Here is an 18,818-nt window from a genome sequence, read left to right as displayed (position 1 = left end):
AGCGCTGGAGGCCAAGGCAGGCGGTCAGGGTCTCAGGCCCGCGCTTACCCGCCCGCCGGTCAGCTCTGGGCCCAGCATCTTAGCTCCCAAGGGTGTGTGCCGAGAGCTTCTGGGGGGAGGTGGGCACAGCAGGGCTGGTTCTGGGGAAGCATGGGGACGTGTGGTGACACTCCCTCCCTGGGGGACCCTGTTCTCTGGGTCCCTGGTGACCTGTGGTTAGGGAGAGGGTGGGGGCCAGCCTGGAAGGCACAGAGAGGCCAAGGCCAAGTCCTGGCCCACAGATGCCCCACCAGCCTGAGGCGAGACCCCTGCCTGGGCGTCGCCACACGGGCAGCTCAGCACAGCAGGGAGCCCCCTGCCGCCTCCGGCCGCCCCCAGCACTGACCTGCCGGTGCACCTGCATCAGGTCCAGGGTGCCCTGCAGCTGCTGCTCGGCCTGGGCCAGGGCTGGGCAGGAGGCGCCCAGGCTTCGCAGGTCCCCCGCCATCCCGTAACCTGTGGGCGGGACCATCCCTGCGATGGGCACCCAAGGCAAGGACCCCGGCCTCCCCCTGACACCCTCCCCCGGGGGCGGGCAGGGCTGGGATGGGCGGCCAGGGGCTGCGCTCACCCAGCTTGGTGACGGAGGGGTCCGAGAGCAGCCGGGACACCAGCTGGGAGAAGGCCCGGGGCGCCTGCCCTCCTGCCGGACTCGAGAGCCGGGGCAGGTCCAGCAGGAACACGCGGCCCTCCACGGCCACCTGCATAAGCGATGCCTGGGGCCGGCCCCCCGCGCCAAACGAGGGCCTCCACTCCAGGTCCATGCCGACCACCCGGCCGGGCTGCGGACAGAGGGGCGGGCGTGAGCAGCGCGGTCAAAGACCGGGAGGAGAGGTGGCCTCCGTGGGGAGGGCTGCACCAGCCGTGCGAGTGCCCACACACAAGGGGCGGAGTGCCCAGGCCTTAGGCCGGAGTCCTTAAACCAGGGCGCTTGGTGTGGATGGAGCCTGGAGGCCGTGGTGAGCAGCTCCTGGGCTAGATGCCTGGTGGGAGCCAGGGACCCACCTGGAGGATCTCCTCCTGGTGCCTGGCCAGGTCCTCCCACGAGGCCAGGAAGTGGATGTCCTCCCTGGAGATGGGCAGCTGGTAGTAATCACCCTTCCCGTCCTCCAAAGGTGCCTCAGGCGTCCTGCGGGGAAGCACCGCTGCAGCACCCCCGCCACCCTGAGCCCCGACCCCCACAGCACACCCCAGCCTGACCCTGGGGCGGGGGGCACTCAGGGCCCACGTGAGCCGGGGTCTCGGGGATCTGCGCCCCACGCCTCTGCCCTCGCAGACTGCAGACAGCCGGGCCCTCAGGCCCCCGGGAGTATCTGGCCTGGCTGGGGGACCTGGCCACAGGATCCTTGCTAGAACCCGAGGGGGAGCGGAACCCGTGTCTCTCCTGATACGCGGCTGCATTCTGGGAGCGCAGCCTGCACCCCCTGCTTGGCCCTCCCGCATTTCTACTTCCCAGACCACCGGCGCACGTGACTCCCGCCTGGGTCACTTCCCGAAGGCGGGAGCCCAGGGCGTGTCCTCCTCGTGGGCCCCGAGCCTGGGGGCGCTCACCTCTCCTGGAGCCTGAGTCGGTCCAGCTCTGCGGCCACCGTGGCTGGGAGTCGCTCCTGGGGCAGCGAGAGGTCCAGGGCACACTGGGCGACCATGGCCACGTCGTCCTGAGAGGCCAGCAGCTGCAGCAGCTGCTCCTGCAGCCACGCGTCCTGCCCCACCAGGCCCTGGGGGATGGGACGTGGGCTGCTCGCCTGGACTGCCCCAAGGTGGGGGGCCCATGCTGGCAGCCCCCAGACCCAGACCTCCCGCTCAGACTGTCTCCGCCTCCCCCTTCAGACATGGCCCTGACCTCTGCCCTCAGACCTGGCCCTGCCTCCCCCCTCAGACCTGGCCCTGCCTCCCCCCCCAGACCTGGCCCTGCCTCCCCCCTCAGACCTGGCCCTGCCTCCCCCCTCAGACCTGGCCCTGCCTCCCCCCCCAGACCTGGCCCTGCCTCCCCCCTCAGACCTGGCCCTGCCTCCCCTCTCAGACCTGGCCCTGCCTCCCCCCTCAGACCTGGCCCTGCCTCCCCTCTCACATCTGGCCCTGCCCCCCCCCCAGACCTGGCCCTGAGCCCTTCAGAAGGAGGAGACTGTCCTCTGAAGCCCAGCAGATCCTATGACTGAGGCTGTGTGGTGACCGAGCTGGCTTGGACCAACACACTGAGGGGCCTGGATGTGTCAGGGGGAAGGCGTGCCACCCCAAGCCCACGGCCTGTGCCGCCCCCCCGACTCAGCCTAGGCCCTGCTCCCCGTGCACAAGCCCCCACCCCACACCCCCAGAGCATCGCCTGCCCTGGCCCTGTCCACCCGCACCGCCACTCTGCACCTCCGCACCCCTGCCCTCAGGCGGCTGCCGTGCTGGGGGGCGGGCGGCCACGGGACCTTCCGCGGGGAGGCAGGGCCTGTGGGGGCTCACACGGCTGTGTGTCCTGAGTGTCTGTCTGTCTGGCGGCCCCACACATGCCCAGGGCAGGCGCCGGAGGCCTACGGGGCCCGCAGGATCCCCGCGGGGGTGGGGGCGGGGGCTGTGTCCTGGTAAGCGCCTGCGTCTGCGAGGTCACAGGGCGCGGTGGACCCCACCCTCCCGAGGAGCCCGTGCTGGCTAGTAGGCGGGGCCACCTCCCCGCAGGCTCTGTCCCCAGCAGCCTCGGGCCGGCCGCTTCCCGCAGGCCGCGGGTTCCCACGTGGACGACAATATGTGGAAACCCCTCCACATTCTTCAGGATGTCCGCTGCCCTTCCGGGCGGCTCGGCCTTGGCACCCAGGGGGGACCGGCCTTCCGGGCCTTGCCCGGGGGTCTGCGTGCCTCTCCGGTGACTCACCACCCCCGCCCGGTCACTCCGCGGCGGCTCAGCACTGCCCTCCGCCGGACGCCACGCGGGACACCAGACCGCGCACGGGCACTCCGGAGGGAGCGGACCCCCACCCCACGGACCACAGGAGAGCGCCCACACACACGGCCCCCGGGCCCCCCGAGAGCCCACCCTCCCCCCGGGCCGATGCCCCCAGGGCTGGGGGCGGCTCTGTTCCTGCGAGGACCCCGCCCCCACGCTGGCCTGATGGGATCGCAGTCCCTAGGCCTGCGGCTGGGGCTTGCAGTCTGGCCCTCTGTGTCCCCACGTCACCCCAAGGGGCACCTGCCTCTTTCTAGGGGTTTTCGGGTTCACCAGGCCTTGGGGCACAGGCCATGGCAGGCAGGGCGCCTGAGGACGGCCTAGCAGTTTCTTTTGGTGAACCTCTCCTCCTCCAGCACCTGAGAGCTCTGTCCACAAGTGGGTGGAGGAGGACCCTGGACCCCTGGCCACTCTGACCCTGCCCCACAGTGCGGGGAGAGGGGGTCCTCAGGCACTGGGACCCCCTGAACTCACCTGCACGTGCTCGGCCCAGCTCTCCCGAGATATGCTTCTCTGCAAAAGTGGACACCAACGCGAGGTTTTCTAGCGGCAGCCCCAGCAGCACGGCGGGCCTTTCTCAGAGCCCCCTCCGCCCCCCGCCCTGGACCACGCACCTCCACCAGCCGCTTGTAGCACAGGTACCGCAGGGCCGCCAGGCGCTGCTGGGTGATGACGTTGGGACACAGGGCTGAAAGACAGGGTGGGCTCGGGCAGGGCCGGTGTGCCGCGCGTGCGGGGCGCACAGGGATGGGGGCTCGTGTGGCTCCGCCTGTCTTCTCACTCCGAGCTGCCCCGCGCCCTCCTTACAGGCGGCCTCCACTCCACCCGGCATCCGGGCGCCCTCCCAGCCCTGAAGGAGGGTGCCCTGCCCTGTGCAGAGTCCTAGAGCCCTCAGCCCACCCTGCGAGCCTGCCCGGCCCGTCCTCCCCGGGGTCTCCCGGGCCCCACCTCCCAGGGCCTTCCTGCCTTGTCTTCAGGCAGCTGGTGCCTCTGTCCCCCGCCTACCACCCCCGCCCCCCGGCCCCGGAATGTGAATTTCTCGAGGAAGAGGCTGTCTTGCTCATGTGTTCCTAAACTGTGCTTCCCTGTCAGCCGCACCTTCACATTCTCTTCAGAGCCCAAGGGGGCCCAGAAAGGGCACCCATCGTCCACCCCCGGCCTCCCCGCCCCCCGCCTGCTGCTCCTCCCTCCCAGGCCCAGCTGTCCTTACAGCCTGGCGGTCCAGGCGCATGCTGAGCAGAGCGCCTGCCCAGCCGCACCTCCCCGCAGGGGCCCGGACGTCCCCGGACCCCGGCCAGGACCCTGAGCTCTCGAGGGGTGTGGCCGCCCCAGCCAGGACCCACAGCCCGCACAGGGAGCACCCTTGCTGCAGGGACGCTGTCCAAGTGCGCAGAGGTCCGGGCCTGCCGGCCGCTCTTCAGCCCACCCTCCCCCTCCTGCTGCACCAGCGACGCAGGACACGAGGGCTCCAGACCCGTGGACGTGCCCCACAGGCTGCTCGGGGGCTTGGGCAAGACTGCAGCAGGGAGGGAGGGGCGGATGAGCGAGTTAGGGCAGGACGGGACAGTGGGGACAGAGACGAAGGTGGCCAAAGCCGCCACAGGAGCAAGTCTCCCTCGGATGGTGACAGACAGGAACAGGCTTTCCTGCCGTTTCCACACGTTACGCATCATTTTGCCAATGAGATACTTTGTCAAGAGCCCGTGGATACAGTATCGCATGGACAGAAGGCTTTTGGGCCGCCGTCGGCGCTGACTGTTTACCCACAGCCACCACCCTGGGAGGCAGCTCCCTACAGGAAAAGGCACCGGCAGGCCAGGCCGAGCCACCTCTCGGGGCTGCGAGCTGGAAACGCAACCCTCGTGCGCCCTGCCGGCTCCGCCGGGACCCGGGCCTGAGGAGGGCGGGCTGGGCGAGTTCACGGCAGGGGTGAGCGGGCCCCGTCCCACATCTTGTCTAACTCTGTCCTCCCACGGAGGGCACGGGGTCAGTCCACGCGGAGGCCTGCGCCACGACACAGATGCACCCCGAGGACCCCGGGGGGCACGGGTGCCCCTCCCTCTGGAGGGGGAGTTTTTAGGACCTTGGAAACGCTGGCCTGGGTTGTCTGAAATTAGGAACTGCCAGGTCTACGGAGAAGAGGCAGCTCTGCCACCGTGAGGCCTCCTGGCTGGGACAGGCTCCTGGAGCCAGCTGGGGGGCTGCAGAAGGGGCCTGGCCGTGTGTGGCCAGGAGGGGGCCTGGCGGCACCTGTCTCCCCAGCCGGGCTGCCGGCCGAGGCTCCCACAGAAAGGACCTGCCGCGGCCCTCCTGTCCACAGCCCTGCTGGCCCTCTGCCCCACCAGCAGGGGAGGCCCCGCTGTCCTGCAGGGTCTGGGCACTCGACTGCCCCAGCCTTGGGCCCAGCCCACACCCATGGGGTGGGATGGACCCTCGAGACGGGCACACCCCATCCTGGGGGGCACCCAGCGAAGGCCAGCCTGAGGCCTCCAAAGCCTCCTCTGGCGCCAGGCCTGGCCCATCATGGCCATGACCCGGCCCTGACGTCAAAGAAAGGCACGGCAGGGCTGCTGGGCACTGCGCTGCCCCCACGCAGCCCGCCTACCACGCCTGGCTCTGTGGGCCTCATGCCCAGCTCCCTCCCCGGCCCACGATGCTCTGGGCCTGGGCCTGGGTGGGCGGGGCCCTGGCCTCAATCAACGGCCACCAGCTTGGGGGAGGCCCTGCAGCCTGGCCTGCGTGTCCCCGCCCCATGTTCCCACCTGGTGACACCCCAGGGCTCCCTGACTGGGTGCCCAGGGTGGGTGTGCCGGGGAGCCCACAGACCCCTGTACCTGGGCTGGGGGTCCCTTCGGCCCACTCCCTTGGATTCAGCACAGGGCCAGGTTCCCAGCTGCAGGGCAGCGACCCCGCAATCCAATTTCCCTGGCGCCTCAGCGTCCAGCACCCCCAGGGGTCTGTGTCGCCGGGACCTTCCTCAGAGCTCCTTCTCCTTCTCTCTCTTTTTTTTTTTATAAATTTATTTATTTATTTACTTATTTTATTGGCTGTGTTGGGTCTTTTTTGCTGTGCGCGAGCTTTCTTTTAGTTGCAGTGAGTGGGGGCTACTCTTTGTTGTGGTGCACGGGCTCCTCATTGCCGTGGCTTCTCTTGTTGTGGAACACAGGCTCTAGGTGTGTGGGCTTCAGTCGTTGCAGCACATGGGCTCAAGAGTTGTGGCTCACGGGCTCTAGAGCACAGGCTCAATAGTTGTGGCGCACGGGCTTCGTTGCTCTGGTGGCATGTGGGATCTTCCTGGAGCAGGGCTCGAACCCGTGTCCCCTGCCTTGGCAGGCGGATTCTTAAGCACTGTGCTACTTAGGAAGCCCTTCTCCTGCTATTTTTAAAATATTTATTCATTTATTTGTTTGGCTGTACCGGGTCTTCGTTGTGGCATGAGAACTCTTAGTTGTGGCATGAGAACTCTTAGTTGTGGCATGAGAACTCTTAGTTGTGGCATGCACGGGGGATCTAGTTCCTTGATCAGGGATAGAGCCCAGGCCCCCTGCATCGGGAGCGCTGAGTCTTAGCCACTGGACCACCAGGGACGTCCCCCTCAGAGCGTCTGAGTCTAAAACTCACCCTCTGGGTTTTCATCAGCAGCCTGAGAGCGGCTGGCTCCTCCCTGCACCTGCTTCCCTGGCGCCGCAGGGCCCACGCCCAGCTGGGCCTCTCAGGCGGGCTCCCCTGCCTCGGGGGCAGCACCCCCAACACCAGCATGGCCTGCACACCTGGCTCCCGGGGCCCTGACGCACCTGCACTGCCAGCCTGGGCGGCCCCACCCCCCCTGCTTGGCCCATCCCTCCACCTGGTGCCACGAGAGGGGCGGAATCAAAGCCTCTTGTGATGCCTCTGTCTTTGCAAAAGCCCAGCACTGCCCTCCTTCCCGCAGGTAGGTGCCTTCCTCAGGTGATTTCTCAAGGGCAGGTGCAAAGGGAGCCTCCAAGTGAGCGAGGCAGACAAACCAGATGATGAGGGCCAGAGACAGTGCTGCAGCTTAGAGACCATAACACAGCCCGGAGCAGGGGACTCAGGGACAGGAAAGACAAAGTCAGAAATGTCTTCAGACAACAGGACGCCACACAGAGGAGAATGGCGGATCTGAAAGGGAACCGAACCATAAATTCTAGGGCTGAACCCACAACACTCGAAATGGAAATAGTGGATGGATTTCATAGTTTGTTGGAAACAGATGAAGAGAGAACTAGGGAAGTAAAAAAGAGAGCAGAAGAAATTCCCAGGATGCGATGACACAGAAGAAAAAGGATGACATTTAGAAAAGGTAAAACACGCTGAAGATAGCGTGGACTCCATACACATTCAGAGTCCCAGGAAGAGAGCAGAGGGAGGGCGGGGAAGGGGGCACTACCCGAAGATTTCCAGAGCAGATGGAAGACACCAACCCGCAGATTCAAAAGCCCAGTAAACCCCAAGCAAGAAAAATGAAAAGAAATCCACAGTTTCTTTGCAGTGAAACCGCAGAACACCAAAGACCAGGGGATCCTAAAAGCACCCAGAGAAAAAGAGAGATTGCTTTCACAGGTGAGACATTAGATTTCTCCCCAAAGGACTGACAGCATACCAAGCGTGGTCTCTGATCACAGCAAGGTGAACAGACCACACCAGGAAGAAAACCAAAAATGTCCTAGCCTGGAAATTAGAAACACACTTCTAGTTAGCCCACGGGTAAAAGAAAAAAATTATAATAGAAATTTAAAATGTCTTGAGCTGGACAATAAAAAAATAATGCATATTGAAACTTGGGGAATAGATTCCAGAAGAAAGAAGGTTTGAGGTTTAGTTTAGTGGCCTGAGCAGCGCATACGGCAAACAGAATCAAAAAAACCAAAAGCAGCACGACAAAGGCAAAAATCGACGTGTGTGCCACATCAAACAAAACCTTCTGCACAGCAAGCCAGCAACCAACAAAGCGAAAGGGCAGCTTTCGGAGCGAACTTCGGAGGAAACATTTGCAAATTATGTCTGGATAAGGGGCTAACATCCAAAATACGTAAGGAATGCACAGCACTTAGCAGCAAGAACCCCAAATGATCTGAATAAAAAACAGGGGAACTGAAGAGACGTTCTCCCAAAGAACACACGCAGATGGCCAACAAGCCCACGCAAAGCTGCTCAACACCACCAATCAGGGAAACGCAAGTCACAACCGCACCGCGCAGCATCACCGCACCCCGGTCACAACGGCCGTCACCAAAACCCGACAAATGACATGCTGGCGAGGCTGGGGAGAGAAGGGAGCCCTTGTGCACTGTTGGCGGGGATGTAAACCACTGCAGCCACTATGGAAAATGCTGGGAGGGCCCTCAAAAAATTAACCACGGAGCTCCTGTACGATCCAGCAATTCCACGGCTGGGTACTTCCTCAAAGGCTAGGAGATCAACTCTCTCGGAGTTGTGTGCACCGCAGCCAGGACACGGAAGCAACCTCAGTGCCCAGCAGCAGATGGACGGACAGAGGCGCTGCAGTACCGTCCTCAGCCGCAAGACAGGAGCGTTGAAGGGCACCTTACGACAGCACGTCTGGAACCGCAAGTGAAACACCCAAACTCCTTGGGAAACACCCCACAGCTGACACGTCAACAATCACGTTTCCATAAGGAAAGGCAATCCAGGCTCACAGACACCTCCAGCAAGCCGCTCAGGAAGAAAGAATTCCAGTCTCAAACACCCTCAGTGAAAAGACAGGACGGGCCGTCACCCACCGCGTTTCCAGAAGCCAGCTTCACCTCGTGCACACAGCTAGAAACAGACGTTTCAGGAAGGCGAAGTCTGAGCCCAGCTCCCACTGGCAGAGCAGACCTGGCAGTGCACCTAGGCAGCAACGCAACCCGGCAGACGGGGCCACGGCCGGGGTCCGAGAGGCGTCTGCCGCTACACAGTCAGTCAGCCTGGTCCACCACGTGAACAGACCAGAGGGAAAGCACAGCACCATCCCAGGGGATGAAGAGTATCTGCTACAGGGGATACTCTGTAGGAGTATCTGCTACACTGCACGTCGGTTCCTGCTCCGCAAGCTCGCAGACCAGGAGGTAAGCAGATTTCCACAGTCTCAGCCTGAAGCTACAACACCGTCAGTACGACCAGCCCTCTGAGGAGTGCCTGTGATCACCGTGGGGGAGGGGGCAGGGAGCGCAGTGCGGGCGTGGTATCGGTGGTCCTCACCCGCAGGGCCCAGACCCCCAGGGGCACCCCAGGTGGGCAGAGCGGCTCACAGACCCCCCACCCAGGAGGGGCTGCCGAGGGGAAGTGGGGAGGAGAGAGGATGGGACGCGGGAGTCTGACCCTGGGGGGCCTGCGCCCCTGGCAGCAGGAGCCCGGCTCCTGCCCCCGTGCGGGGCACGGGGCCCCACTCACCAGGGTCCAGGCTGTGCTTCTCCAGCAGCCGCAGGACGTGCCGACCGAGGGCTCTGGGGCTCAGCCTCTCTAGCCTCAAGGTCGCCCGTGGGTACTGTCTGCAAGAGAGACATGGCTCGTGCCAGCACTGCTTCCTCTCAGTTAATACATTGCAAGATTTTAATGTTCATCGGTGTCACACACGTGCACCGTTCCAAAGCCAAGTCTCCCTACAAGGCTCAGAGAAAGGCAGTACATCACCACCCCTCCAGCCGCCTGCACGACAGTTTTGAGATGGTCCAGATGTGCCCCCCATTTCCAAGAACCACCTTGTACTGTGGCCTCTGGAGGATTCCGTTTCAGGAATTTTGTACAGATGTCTCACCACGGAAGGCTCCCCTCCCCAAACGACAGCATCCCCGGTCCCAGAGCTGCTTTCATGACATCCCGACCACGCAAATACAGTTGGCGGCTAAGCCGCAGTCTCCTCTCCTCGGTGGGTTGGTCCGTGCGGGTCTGATTGCTTCCTTGGCCTCCTGTCTTGAGGACGGAGCCCACCTCACCCCGCGCCCAGGCCCTGCCCATCGCAGCTCCGGCCGCCCTGCCCGTCTCCTGCCTCCAGGCCAGGGCAGAGCGCCTCTGCAGGTGCTCCCCGGGGCAAGGAATGGGCCTGGAGAGGGTGCCCTCCGCCTCAGGCTGGACTGGGGGTCTGGCCGGGTTGAAACACTTCTCCCTCGTGCTGCGCAGGCGCTGCTCCCGGAACCGCGTGCGATTCCCGCTCTCTCTGAAGGTTTAGGGTCCTGGTCCTCAGTGTGGGTCTCTCTCCATCCGCCCAGGACTGGGTCTGGAGTGAATTTCTCCATGTTTTCCCTCCTTACTTTCTGGAATTCCCATTATCTGGATGCTGGGGGTTCTGGACAGAACCTGCCATTTTTTAAAAAAAGCTTTCCTCTCTGGTTTTCCTTCTTGTTTGTTTTGTACGGCATTGGGAAGATATCTTCAAGTTTATCCTCCAAACCTTTTACTGAGATTTTCATTCTGCCACTACCATCACGTTCATAACTGACTAGTCTGTTCTATAGTCTGAAGGTGCCCTGTGTACAGCTGTGTGCAGGCTTTCTCTAGTTGCGGCAAGCGGGGGCTACTCTTCATTGCTGTGCACTGGCTTCTCACTGCAGTAGCTTCTCTTGTTGCAGAGTACGGGCTCTAGGCGCACTAGCTTCAGTAGTTGTGGCACATGGTCTCAGTAGTTGTGGTGCATGGGCTTAGGTGCTCCGAGGCAAGTGGGATCTTCCCGGCCCAGGGCTCAAACCCGTGTCCCCTGCATTGGCAGATGGATTCTTAACCACTGCACCACCAGGGAAGTCCCCTCCACAGGTCTTATTTACAGCTTTTGTGTTTCTTTTTAAGTGCTTTTCTGCTTTCTCTGAGCTCCAGATAGGCTGGCCAGAGGTCTTGGAGCCCTCGCTGTGTTTCTCTGCTCAAGGGGCGTTTTGGGTGTAGAAACTGACACACTGATTCTAAAATTCACATACAAATGCAAAGGGTCCAGAATAATAAAAGCAACTTGACACAGAAGAACAGCACTGGAGGGTTAACCTGTCCGACTCAGGACTTACTATAAGGCCACAGCAGTCAAAACAGGTGTCACGAACAGAGCAGTGAAGCAGGACAGAGACCCACTTGCACCTGGACACCTGACAGAGGCCCAGAGGCAACTCTGGGGAACGACAGTCTTTTACAACAAATGCTGCTGAAACAGACACCCAGCTGTTACAAAAACCCCCAAAACCAAAAAAACTTCAATCCACACCTAGCACCCCATATGAAAATTACCTAAAAATGGAGCACAGATTGAAACGTAAAACCTAAAATTATAAAACTTCCGGAAGTTACTATAGGAGAAAATATTTGTGCCCTTGAGTTAGGCAAAGACTTCTTACCTGTGATACTAAGAGCGTGATGCAAAATTTTTTTTGAATCGATAAACTGGACTTCAACAAATTAAGAATGTTTGATGTTTCTAAGATCATTTAGAAGAATGAGAAGACACACCACAGGGTGAAATGTCTGCAAACAACACGTCCGATAAGGGCCTTTAATTCAGATTATATTTCTAAATCTCTCAAAACTCAGTAATGAAAACGGTCAACCTAATTTAAAAATGTGTAAAAGATGGAGCAGCTAATTCAGCAGAGAAGATACGCAGAAGGCAAACAGGCACATGAAACTGTGCTTCACGTCATTCACCATCGGGGAAGGCCAGTCAAAAGCACAAGAAGACACCGCTGCGTGCCGCCCATCAGAACCGTCGACGCGGAAGGTGGACCACGCCGCGGGCCGGTGAGGATGCGGGGCCAGCCGTTCTCACCTGCTGCTGGGGGGAAACGAGCAACCCCCCTGGAAAACAGCGTGATGGTTCCTCAAAAAATGAACACGCACGAACCATACGACCCAGGCGTCACAGCCCAGGGTGTTCGCCAAGAGGAAGGAAGGCACACGTCCACGCGAAGCCTTGGGCACAAACGTTCACAGCAGCTGCGTGGGTCACAGACAAAACCCGCAAACGCCTAAACACCCGTGGACGAGCCGATGGATACGCACAGCGCGGCGCATCCGCTCGCGGCAACACCAGCGAAAGTGAAAGGACGCGGACGAACTGCGGAATAACAGTGCGGGCGCCAGAGCCCGCGGGCCGCAGCTGCGCCCACACGACGTCCCGCAGCGCGCGAAGGAATCCGAGTCGCACGCAGCAGGTCCGCCGTCCCCGGGGACGTCACTGCGCTCAGTCCCTCCACTGTGGTGATGGTTTCACGGACACAGACACGCACCGAAAGGTGCAGAACCACACACTCCAAACACGCGGTAATCACACCTCCATAAAACTTACAGAAAAATCACGCGTGCTGTGGTTTTCATTTTCGGTAATACCCTTTATCAGGTGATGGACGCTTCCTTTCATGTGTAGTTTCCTGAGAGTTTTTTTTTAAATCATAAATAAAGTTTGAATTTTATAATTTTTATATATGTTGAAATGCTTATATAGTTTTGTTATCTAACCTGTCGCTGGGGTGAACGACGGATTTTTAAATGTTTTATCAACCTCACGTTCCTTAAACAAATTCCATTTGATCATGGTGTACATTAACTTTTGAAAAGATAGATTTTATATTTTTTAAGGGCAGTTTTGGGTTCACAGCAAAGCGGAGCAGAGCACGGAGGTTCCCCACGTGGTGACTCACCACAGACACTCTCAGCACCCCCGCCAGAAGGCCTGACCCGCCCGGACACGTCAGCCCCACTCACAGTCCGTGGGTTACCCTGGGGTCACTCTTGGTGTTGCACATTCGACAAATTCTGACATATGCATGCGTACCCAGCATGACAGTGAGATACAGAGTGGCTTCACTGCCCTAAAGCCCCTGTGCTCTCCTGATCATCCTCCCTCCCCCGGCCCGCTCTTTATACGGACGGCACAGTTCTGCCTCTTCCTGAGTGTCACAGAGCTGGAGTCATACTGTGCACATAGTAGTAGCCTTTTCAGATGGGCTTCTCTCACTTAGTAACTTGCACCTGAGCTTCCTCCAGGTCTTCTCCTGGCTCGACGGCTCGTGTCTTCCAGGTGCTGGGTCATATTCCGTCGTCTGGAGGGACCAGTCTATTTATCCATCACCTGCCGGAGGACATCTTGGTTCCAAGTCTTGGCAACTATGAACAGGGTTGCTATAAACACTCAGGTGCTGGTTTTTGTGTGGACAGAGGTTTTCAGCGCCTTCGGGTACATACCAAGGAGTGTGATGGCTTGGTCACAGAGCAAGAATACGTTTAGTTTTGTAAGAAACCACCAAACCGTCCTTCAAAGTGGCCGCACTGCTTTGCATTCCCACCAGCAGTGACGAGAGTTCTTGCTGCTCCACAGCCTCACCAGCGACTGGTGTTGCCAGTGCTCTGGATCCCAGCCATTCTAATAGGGTGTCATGGTATCGCACTGTTAGTGTGTTTTGTTTGTTTATTTAATTTACTGGCTGTCCTGGGTCTTCGCTGCTGCACACGGGCTTTCTCTCATTGCGGTGAGCGGGGGCTGCTCTTCACGGTGGTGCGCGGGCTGCCTACTGCGGTGGCCTCTTTTGTTGCGGAGCACGGGCCCTAGGCGCGTGGGTTTCAATAGTTGCAGCACATGGGCTCAATAGTTGTGGTTCATGGGCTCTAAAGCACAGGCTCAATAGTTGTGGCGCACAGGCTTAGTTGCTCCACGGCATGTGGGATCTTCCTGGAGCAGGGCTCGAACCCGTGTCCCCCGCATTGGCAGGAGGATTCCCAACCACTGAGCCACCTAGGAAGTCCGGTATTTCATTGTTTTAATTTGCATTTCCCTGATGACATATGACATAGAGCATCTTTTCACGTGCTTGTTTGTCATCTGTGTGTCTTCTCTGGTGAGGTGTCTCGATCTTTGGTCCATTTTTAAAATCAGGTTGTTTGTTTTTTTTACTGCTGAGTTTCAAGAGAACTTTCTACATTTTGGATAACAGTCCTTTACCACAGGGGTCCCCAACGCCTGGGCCGAGGATCGTAGGCACCAGGCCGCACAGCAGGAGGTGAGCAGCGGGTGAGCATGTGAAGCCTCACCTGGAGCCCCCCCATCGCCCGCATAACCACCGGAACCTCCCCAACGGCCCCTAGGACGGCCGTGGAAAAACCATCTCCCACGAAACTGGTCCCTGGTGCCAAAAAGGTTGGGGACCGCTGCTTTATCAGACTGTCTTTGCTAATATTTTCCTGCATTTTGAGCTTGTCTTATTTTCTTCACATTAACTCTTTAATGTGTCAGTTGATTTGATTGCTTATATTTTTAGTATTTTTGCATCTATGTTCATGAAATACACTGACTTTAATTTTCCTTTCTCCTAATGTCCTTTTTGAGTTTTGATATCAAGGCTTAAACTAGCTGAATAAAACAAGTTGGGATGTGCTCTTTCTTTTTATATTCTCTGAAAGAATTGTGTAAGATTGGTACGATCTCCTCCTCAACTGTTGGAAGGAATTCACTAGTGAAGCCATGTGAGTCTAAAGGTTTCTTTGTGGTAAAGTTTTAGATGACAGATTCAATTTATTTAATAGATATAGGACTATTCACATTTTCTATTTTTTCAGTTTTGTAAACTGTGTCTTGCAAGAATTTGGTCTATTACATCTAAATTGTTAAATACATTTGCATCAAGTTGTAAACAACATTTACTACCATTTTAATGTCTGTGAGGTCTGTAGTGATGTTCTCCTTTGCATTCGTGATATAGGTCATTTATATTTATCTCTTTCTTTCTTAGCATCTCTTTACGATCTGTGCCAAAATCAGCTGTTTTGCTGGAAGTCACCCAACGGCGATTTCTAATTCTGTCCTTCCTTTCCGCCCGCTAGCTGGCATGCACCGTAGAGGGTTTCCTCCCTGCCTCCGAGCACTGCTCCACACTCAGGCACTTTAAAAAATCCGAGGTATCATGCTCTTTTACTGTTTTCTCTCCCAGTCCGCTCCCTCGGGAGCCCCGTTCCTTTTGGTGGAGAACGGTGCCTAGAGACCAGGATCTGGCTGCCCAGGTGTGCTCAGAGCTACGGATGTCATCACTTCTCAGCCTTTTCAGGGCACAAAACGAGGATGTTTTTAAAAATCATTACACATCCACAGATAAATCTAACGCACAGGACCCTCCCACTTCCCACCCACGTGTCTCCCTCTCCCCCTCCCCCCCCCACGCCCTCGCATTTGCTCCATGTATGTTTCTCTCTCCTTCTAATACAAAATAGAAGCCATGGTGGCAACACGCCGTGTACCTGACCTGGTGCTTTCTCCACTTCACAGGATGTGCGGTCACAACAGCCCTTCGAGACAGAATTAGTTCCATCTGAGGGATGAGGAAACACACCCAGAAAGCAAGGGACACCCACAGCTCCAGGGGAGGGAGGGTCCGGGGTGCCTGACTCTCACGTGAGACGATCTGGGCCGCACGGTGCAGGCACGGGGGCCCAGCGCTGCCGCCTGCAGACGCACAGGTGCCCAAGGAGCCTTGGCAGCTCCAGGGAGCGTCCCCTCAGCCCCGCCCAGGAGGCGGGAGGAAGCCTTTCTCCTCGCAGACGCCCACGCTCAGGCGACACTCCCGTGCCTCACGCACACGCGTGCGCACACGTGGGCTCCCTGCTGGCATGCTGCCTTTCCTCTGTAACCGCGGGGACAGAGATCACGGCAGGCGCTCCACAAAGATTTATGAGACGAAGGAATGAACGAAGGAGCCAGAGAGCGGATAAGAGGTACGACTGCCAGGACTGCGCGAGGAAGGAGTCCCCGTGGAGAATCACTTTCGTTCACCTCAGAGCCGTTCGCTCTCTCACCCGGAGGCTGCCGGGCCGAGGCTCTTGGCTCCAGCAGCAGGACCCTGGCCGAGCCGGCCGGGGCTCCCCCGGGTGATGGCGTGTGGGGCGTGTGCTGACGTCCCCGCGCGCCTGCTGACCCTGCCGAGCCCCTGCCCCCACCCTGGGCCCCGCTGGGGCTCACCTGGCGACGACCCTGACGTCAAAGCCGGGCTGGCACCAGGCGTCCATGAGGGCCAGCAGCCTGCGCTGGAGGTCGGGGAAGCCATGCACGTAGCGCTCCACGAGGTCCGCCTTGTCCTGGAGGAGCAGGGGGACGCACATCTGCGGGGAGACACGCCCTCAGGCCGCGGCTCCACCACGGCAAGACCCCAGCCTCACCTCCAAGCCCGTGCAGGCAGTCAGAGCGTCAGAACCAAGGGGCCTGCAGGCCGGTCCGCACGACGTGCCTCCCCCGGGGAGCTCAGGGGCCCAGCCGAGTGCCTGAGGACCTCATGAAGCCCCACGCCCGGCTCACAGCCTGCACCCCACGCGTGGCCCCTGCAACGCACACACGCCCACACAGGCCCCGCTGCTCCCCATCTCCATCACGAAGGATAAGGGCTCCAAGAGGCAAGGGGGGTCCTGGAGGGGCCCCAGCATTCCCTTGTCTCCACCACGTGGGGCTGGAGGCAGGATGGAGACCAACCACTAGCTGTGGCCCAGAAATGCCTGCCGTGGGCAAGATGGCATCAGCGCGTGGCCTAGCGCACGCTCACAAGACCCCCAAGCTGCCCGAGCCCTGCGGGAGGCCCCGAGGGAGCCCCTGGCAGGTGCGTCGGGCCTTGGGACATACCCGCCATCCCCCTTGAAAGAACCAAGTCTCGACAAGGCCCCCTCCCAGTAGCCCCTGCAGAAGACTCCGTACCTGACTTCCCCTGCCCAGCGCGGTCACACAGGTCAGGCTGCCTGGAGCCCAGACTGAACGGAGGCCCAGGTGCCAAGCCAGCGCTCCAGATGGCTGGTTCTCACGGGACCCCCATCCCTAAGGACACGTGTGGCCACCCCGGAGCAAGGAGGCAGCGTGCCGGGCTCCCGGCGGTCGGCCACTCTCTAAGCACATCACGCCAACGCCCACAGACCGCTCACGGGCACTCACGGGCCCCTCCCTGCTCCTCCTCACGAGATCAGGTGGTCACACGTGACCCCTGCCCTCCAGCACCCTGGGCCCACCCTGTGGGGAGCAAAGCTCAGGGCTCAGTGGTGGGGACCCTCCCTGAGCCATGTTTCTGGAGGCCTGGAAGTCCTCTGTGCGGGAACCTGCACAGTCTGCGTAAGGAAGGCCTCACCTGCTCCACATCGAGGTCTGCCTGCAACTGCAGCTTCGTGCCCAGCACGATGGCCTGTGAGACACAGAGGGACTGGGTTACACTGGGGCTGGGGGACAGGCAGTGCCATGGGGGAGGGGGGAGGGGGCCCCCCACCCTTCTGCACGCCCCCCCCCCCACCTCACAGTCACTGCAGGCACAGCCACGGGGCCTGTTTGGTTCCAGACACGTGGCCCCAGGCCAAGGGGCCGGGAATCAGGAAATGTTCCAACCCACAAGCCCCCGTGCTGGGCCAGGTTCGGCACGGGTGGGAGGAACCCTGAACCCCCCAGGCTGGGATGGGGCCCCTAGTGTGTGCTGGGCCAGGTGGCCCAGGTTAGGGCTTGCTGCTGAGGCGGTGGGGGGTGCAGAGGGCGGGGCGGGAGCCCCATCACCCCCCCGTGAAGCCTGGACACAGTGGACCGGCGCGTGCTGCCCCTCCTCCCGCGAGCACCCCCTCCTGCCATTCACGGTACCCACGGCGAGAACCACTGGGCTTCTGTGCACCCAGGAGGCCTGAGGGACTGTGGCCCTGACACGCGGGGCTCCTTCGGGCCTCTGAACACGTTCCACAAGCCACACCGCGTGTACGCCGAAGCGACTAGGAGTCTGTGGGATGGAGCCGGCTGGCCGCAGGTGCAGGGCAGCCAGGCCGGCGGTGGTCTGTGCGCTGGCCACATGCAGAGAGCTGCCCCAGGATCCACAGGGCAAGAGGCTCTGAACCCACCCGCCGCCTGGGCAGCCCCTCGGGTGGGGCAGTGGGCGCGCTGGGCTGCCGGCCCTGTGCGGGGCGCAGGACCCTCCCCCGACCCAGCAGAGGAAGCCGAGGCTGCCCTGAGCGCCCGCACGTAGCAGGCTGCTCTGCTATTAATAATTTCCATACATCGTGCTCCCATTAGGAGCAAAAATAACTGGCCAGGCAGCCCGGCCCCGCCCCCCAGCTCACAGAAAGGCCCAAAATAGCGGCCTGGGAAAGGCTGCTCCAGCGGAGGCCGGATCGCGGGGCGGGGGCGCGGGGCTGGGGGCCTCTCCCTGCGCGGCGCTGACCCGGCGCCCCGCGGCCTGGCCGGGGTCCAGGAGCTCAGCCTTGGCCAGGCCCCGGGGGGCCCAGGGCCAGGGGAGGGGGCGTGGTGCAGGGCTTGGGGGAGGGGTTGTAGGCCCGGGGGAGGGGCTGTGGGCGGGGCCAGGGGAGGAGCCAGGGTTTGAGGAGAGGGTGCCGGGCTTGGGGGAGGGGCCCAGGCTGTGGGCGGGGAGGGGGGGGGGCAGGTACCACCACGTGGGGACCTTCCCCGGGCACCACTCCAGCCTCACAGGGTGGCTCTGACCTCTTCTGGGCAGGAGACCCCGAGACGCTGAGGTAGCCCTGGACCCTCACCCAGTAAAGCCAGAGTGCACACGCTGGGGGCCTCCCACACCACGTGCAGAACCTGGGGTGGCCAGCACCCCGCCTGCAGTGTCCTGCACCTGCTGGACCCTTGCCTGGCTTCCAAGCTCCTGCAGGGCCAACATCCGGACCTGGGCTTGGTCAGCCCACGCCACGGCTGGAGAAGGGGTGGTGGGCGGGAAGATGGGGGCCCAGGGCCCTCCCATCCTCCAGATCAGGCCCTGGCAGGGACGCGGGAGAGGGAAGGCGAGGGGAGGGGCGGCGCGGTGGGCCCCCGGGGCGCCAGCACCCTGCTGGGCCGCCAGCCTCTGTCGTCCGAGGAGCAGCCGCCTCCGCGGGCCACCCCCTCGTCCGAGAGTCCTCG

The 18,818-nt window shown here is 60.9% G+C and overlaps 1 protein-coding gene across 6 annotated transcripts in view; it reads right to left on the bottom strand.

Moving 5' to 3' along the window:
* EXD3 (exonuclease 3'-5' domain containing 3) overlaps positions 1–18,818 on the bottom strand; it is a 76,579-nt gene that overhangs the window by 26,988 nt on the left and 30,773 nt on the right. For 5 of the 6 annotated variants that reach the window (XM_057721112.1, XM_057721109.1, XM_057721111.1 and 2 more), the window contains exons 6-14: positions 17,053–17,106; positions 15,909–16,048; positions 9,383–9,480; positions 3,583–3,656; positions 3,443–3,481; positions 1,591–1,757; positions 1,045–1,168; positions 611–821; positions 386–495 (exon numbers count right to left, since the gene is read on the bottom strand). In XM_057721112.1, coding sequence (XP_057577095.1) covers positions 386–495; positions 611–821; positions 1,045–1,168; positions 1,591–1,757; positions 3,443–3,481; positions 3,583–3,656; positions 9,383–9,480; positions 15,909–16,048; positions 17,053–17,106 — 1,017 coding nt within the window. The remainder of the gene's footprint in view (positions 1–385; positions 496–610; positions 822–1,044; positions 1,169–1,590; positions 1,758–3,442; positions 3,482–3,582; positions 3,657–9,382; positions 9,481–15,908; positions 16,049–17,052; positions 17,107–18,818) is intronic. The other variant, XM_057721110.1, reaches the window with a different exon arrangement.

This window comes from Hippopotamus amphibius, chromosome 2 (assembly GCF_030028045.1).
Source record: "Hippopotamus amphibius kiboko isolate mHipAmp2 chromosome 2, mHipAmp2.hap2, whole genome shotgun sequence".
NCBI lineage: Eukaryota > Metazoa > Chordata > Mammalia > Artiodactyla > Hippopotamidae > Hippopotamus > Hippopotamus amphibius.
Note: the sequence above shows the minus strand (reverse complement) of the source record. Positions and strands in the feature narration are given on the sequence as shown.